A 5,210-nucleotide genomic window follows, 5' to 3' on the forward strand; every position below is an offset into this window, starting at 1 on the left:
TGTTTTTAGGTGGATAGATACAGTATTAAATCCTATATCATTAAACGTTGTCAGTAGATATACAGTATGGACTTCCACATTGAATACAGTGAATTTCATATGTTGTGTATATCTATCCAAGAAAATTATATATGAATATCATAAGAACAACCTATATACTTCATAATCAACCTAGTTTAGTTTGAGCCATTTCGAGAGGTGCATAGTTGGAAAATGTGAGCTTTTGAAGGATTACCCTTAAATTTATTTTGAGTAATGTTACTCATCATTCTAATTCTCATAATCATCTTATCATTCCGTAATGTGATATTAACTAATTAAAAATTATTTATTATATCACTTGTGAACCTATTATCTAATGCAATATCATGGGAAGATAAGATGATTATTAGAAAAAGCATGACGAATAGATTTTTTTCATTAGATTTTGGATGCTAAATAGTCTTAGAGAAAGATTTTGGACAATTAGATGGAACCCAAGAGATTAATTGCAATCTAACTAGATTAGTTTCTAAGTACGTCTTATAATGTGATTAAATGCAGCTCATAAACAGTATGAATTCCGACAATAAATGTAACGAAACTCACACTTTTTTAAAAATCAGAAGATTAGTAGAAATTTACATTGAGATGGTTGGATTCTAAGCTAGCTAGGTTACTATAAGGACCATAACCAAGATCTATTGTGATTTATTCTATTTTTAAACAATCTATATTATTTAAATGATAAGGTTTAATTTATAAGATTCAAAATTTAAAATTAATCTTTTAAATTAAATGATGTCAAATAAATATTTTAATAGATCATATATTCTATACACCGACTCAATAATAAAATTTTGCATCTAAGATAATTATTTGGAGTACTGCTACATTTAAAAATAAATTATACACAAATAATCTCATAAATTGATGTAATTTTATCTGATTCATTAGATCTATTTTATAATTAAAGTATTTTGATAATTTGACAAATCATATTAAACTATATTAATTTATAGAATTATTTTTATATAATATTTATGATTAGAGTATTTCTCTTCTATTCTTAACACTTCACTCAAAATGGTATTGGTATGGTCGGTAAGCAACCTCAAAATTTGGTGAGACACGTTTTAACAGTTGTAATTAGATACTAATAGACATTAAAGATAAGGAGAAACTATACACTAGAGCACGTGTCCATAAATTATTGTCAAAAACTGGTTGTCACCAGATCTGACACGTCTATCCCCCCACAATGCTTAAAGGCCTCCCATGTGATGGTTTCTGACCAATTGGCAATAGAACTAGTGACATAGAAGGTAAGACGTAAGTTTCAATCTCATCTAACATATAAACAAAATATGGTAATATTTTTATAGAAGTGGTAAGCAAATTTGACACCAAAATGCTGCTGATTTTTTACCTGATCTAGTTGCCAACCTCATTTTCGTTTTTAGATGTGTGTTCTGTATAATTAAAAAGCGTTTAAGATATGTTTAAAACGTTTAAAAATTCTGTTACGTAAAGTCATTTTTAAATATTTTTTATATATTTTATTAATGTGATTAGCCAAATCAATTATTTTAAATTAAAAAAATATATAAAGAGTATACAAAATATTATTGAAATCAAAGAATGATATTAATTTAAGAAACGTGTTGTTTTTTATTTGGATGGATATAGACAATATTAAACCTTACAAGATAATATATTTTTTGGGTTAAAAAATTATAAAAAAAGAAAAAAATCTCACAAACAAGTCCTTTGTCAAAGCTGAATAAAAACAAGATTCAGGTTGCTAGATTTATATATTGAGATTTATAAAAATAACATCATGAAAAACTTAACTTGCAATTGGGTATAAGGCTTTTGGGTACTTCCTCACGTGGAAAATGTTGGCTTTTAGTCTACTCCAAGTCCCTACATGGGGACACCTGAAGAAATCAACTTCAAAAGCCCCACGTACAAATACTGCACAAACACCGTCCCTTTTTTTTTTTCGGTGGAAAATTTTGTCGACGATAGAGATGTTTAAGTCGACTCGAGTTAAAATGAATAATAAGTGATAATATTTTTTTATTTAATTTTTATATAAATATTAATCGAGTTTAAATTTATCATCGAGTTATATTATATATTCATAAATAATTTATTTGTTACTTGAACGAATCTGAATTTATTTAATAATTATTTCATTTGGTAAAAATTTAATAACTTTATTTAAAAGTTTTGTTTTTAAATGTGTTTACATAGTTAAAATATTTATTGGCGAACAGTCTATTAGTTAATAGACCAATCGAACCGACCGGATCCAACCGAACCAATATCAAGCAACCTAACAAGTGACAAGTGGTACGAGCTCGATCCTCCACATGCATATGAGTGATTGAATCCATACTCGGATGAAGGATAGATCGTGACTATTCATGGTTTATTGTGTTCTTCAAATTTAAGCAAGCGTGTTATAACTCTTATAGAAGTTTCCTCGAATCAGATGCAATTTACTTGAGTGCACGTATTTCTCTTGTACCAAACAGAAAATAAAATATACTTAAATTCATATGAATATTTAAATAAGGAGATTGTGTGGTAAAAGAGATTGCAGACACACACAGCTTGAGCAAAGCTGTTGTTTTCTACATCTTTTGTTTGATGTTTGAGACAATAAAAATTTTATGTGCATAATTTTTTAAAATAAAATAATTATTTTAACTAATCATATAAGTGGAATGTATAAAGAGTAGACAAATTACAGTATGTAACAGAAGTTGAGAAATAACATGCAATTCAAATCCTTTCCTTTTTTTTTATTTATATGAATATGTAGTTTGTTATACTTTACAACAACAATGGAACAATACGTAAAACCAAAAAACGATGTGCTAATAATGCAAAGTACATTGAAAATCAAAAACTAAAAGCCAGAAAAAAATAGTAATTATTTGAATGGGAAAAAAAATATGGTCACATTTAGCTGGAGGAGCTAGGATCGTGTACGGAATCTGATCAGGACGGCGGCGGAGGTGGAAAATCTGAACTTTCACCACCGCTTGGATTATGATTTCCTGGGGGTCGGAAATAGAACAGTTGCTGATCGGAAAACAGAGGAAATGAAGCAGAGGATGAAGAACCAGAGGGTGCAAGCGAAGTAGTGGGAGTTACAGATGACGAAGATGAAAATGAGGATTGACGAGAAGCTAGCTGAGAAGTGTAGAACATCTGATCCATCAAAGTTGTCGGCTGCTGTCCAGGTTGAAAGTCTGCAGTGTTCTGGAGCAACTGGGAGTATTGTAAGTAGTCACTGAGAATGTCAGAAGAGCCCTGGTAAGGTTGAGGATGAGAGGATTGTGGCTGCAATAATGGCTGCTGTCGTGGGGTCAGCTGCAACTGGCTTGCTGGAGAGTCATAAATGGATAACGAGGCCGACGTCACGGCCGCCGGGGAGTAGTTTTGGACAGCCGGTACAACTCTGACATTTTCCGGGAAATTGAGTTTGGCTCTGTTACCTCTGAATCGCAAGGCGGCTTCATCATAGGCTCTGGCGGCGGCCTCGGCCGTGTCGAATGTGCCAAGCCAGACTCTTGCGGCCTTATGGGGATCACGTATCTCTGCTGCCCATTTCCCCCATGGCCGCTGCCTCACTCCTCTGTATCTTCTCCTCCTCTCTCCGGTTTCTTCGTGGGAAACATTTTCGCTTGATGGTGTTGCCGGGACTGTAGTGTTGGTGGTGGTGGTGGTGGCTGTTGTTCCAAAGATATTTGAGGCTTCTTCTGCTGTTGAAAAGAAAGATATAGTTTCAGTCAGTCTTTCATGGACATGCAAATCAATGTTATGAAAACAGGTTATAAACATACAATTTATGTAAGCAATATGGCCAAGAAATTAGAAGTATAAATGCATGATTAAGGAAGCCATTCGCTTTGCAATAGCTTTGGCTCTGTGTAAATTATCATCCTAGCTAGCTAATATATTTCATGTGATAATAACGTACTGTTCAATACATGCAATATTAGATAGTTTTTACACTTTTTATGTCAATATATATTTTTTTATAAAATTATGATGGTTTTAAGGGAGAAAAAAATCAAAACAGGACATGAAATACATGAGGAAATGATCAAGTACTTGTCAATGGAGAAATTAAAGTATTATTCTTTGCACCATTGAATAAAATGAAAGAACTTGATATTAGATGCATAAAATGGAAATGGTATAGAAACTGAATGAAATCCATTTAGAAGTGATTTTGATTCAAGACTAACCAGTTACACCAGATGATGATTCTCGATCTCCTCCTCCTCCCTGTGTTCCTCTGAAATCAACAATGGAAGCTGATCCTCTAACAGTCCTTGGATTAATAGACTCGATCAACGGAGCAGCACCCACTTGTTGACGCCCTCTCTTCTGCCCTGCCCACGAGCTAGAGCCAGAAGCAGAGGCGAAACCAGAGGCAGAAGTACTAGAAGAGTAGGCCGACAAAGGTGGAGACGGAGATGGAGAATAATAACCCCCTACAAAACTTGACGTCACTGCACCGCTCATACCTGTCCCATGCCCCAAGCCACCGCCTGTCTGGCCAGAAACCACGCGTCTAAGCGCCGACACGATCGCTGACGTCTCTGTCGTCGTGTTCAGGTAATCGGAAAACATTGATTCCGGCACAGTTACACCTGGATGAAGTATCGGCTGATCCATTTCTTGTGTTTGTGGTAATCCTGGCATTCCAAATTCTTGACCAAATCTCTCTAATTCATCGCCGCCTCCGCCGCCACTGTTTTGAGCCGGAAACTTGATGTACTTATCTGAGTCGCGCTGGTTCGCCACCTTTAGCAAGCATACGTAGAACGCAGTTATATCTAAGAGAGAGGTGAGACTGACCCAGATATCTTCTTGACGAATTGTGCAAACCCTTCTGAGTTTTCAAGAGAGCAACGACTTATATGGTGATTGAAAATCCAAAGCAGCCGCCATTTGAACAGCGCAGCTGTCTTCACCATTACCATGCACAATTCATTTTGAAATTCATGCTTTAATGGTTTGTAGAAGCCTTTTTCGTTTTGGATTTCTTTTCTGCACCTTTTTTTTTGTTTGCAGAAAAATTAAAAAATATATTAAAAAAATGCCGACTTTGATGATAGTAAGGTTGCGCGTTCACACTGAGCTTTTGACCGATCACTAGAGGATGGATTTTTGTAGAACCAATTAACGGTGGTTGTTTTAGTTTT

The 5,210-nt window shown here is 34.4% G+C and overlaps 1 protein-coding gene across 1 annotated transcript; it reads right to left on the bottom strand.

Annotated features, from left to right (window-relative positions):
• Positions 1-2,766: 2,766 nt before the first annotated feature.
• LOC122298464 (ethylene-responsive transcription factor ABR1-like) lies at positions 2,767-5,004 on the bottom strand. The gene is made up of 2 exons (XM_043108212.1): positions 4,248-5,004; positions 2,767-3,758 (listed from the first exon to the last, which is right to left on the bottom strand). The coding sequence occupies exons 1-2, from the start codon at positions 4,705-4,707 to the stop codon at positions 2,992-2,994; spliced, it is 1,227 nt and encodes a 408-aa protein (XP_042964146.1). The 5' UTR covers positions 4,708-5,004; the 3' UTR covers positions 2,767-2,991.
• Between the last annotated feature and the right edge of the window lie 206 nt (positions 5,005-5,210).

Source organism: Carya illinoinensis, chromosome 16 (genome assembly GCF_018687715.1).
Source record: "Carya illinoinensis cultivar Pawnee chromosome 16, C.illinoinensisPawnee_v1, whole genome shotgun sequence".
Classification (NCBI taxonomy): Eukaryota; Viridiplantae; Streptophyta; class Magnoliopsida; order Fagales; family Juglandaceae; genus Carya; species Carya illinoinensis.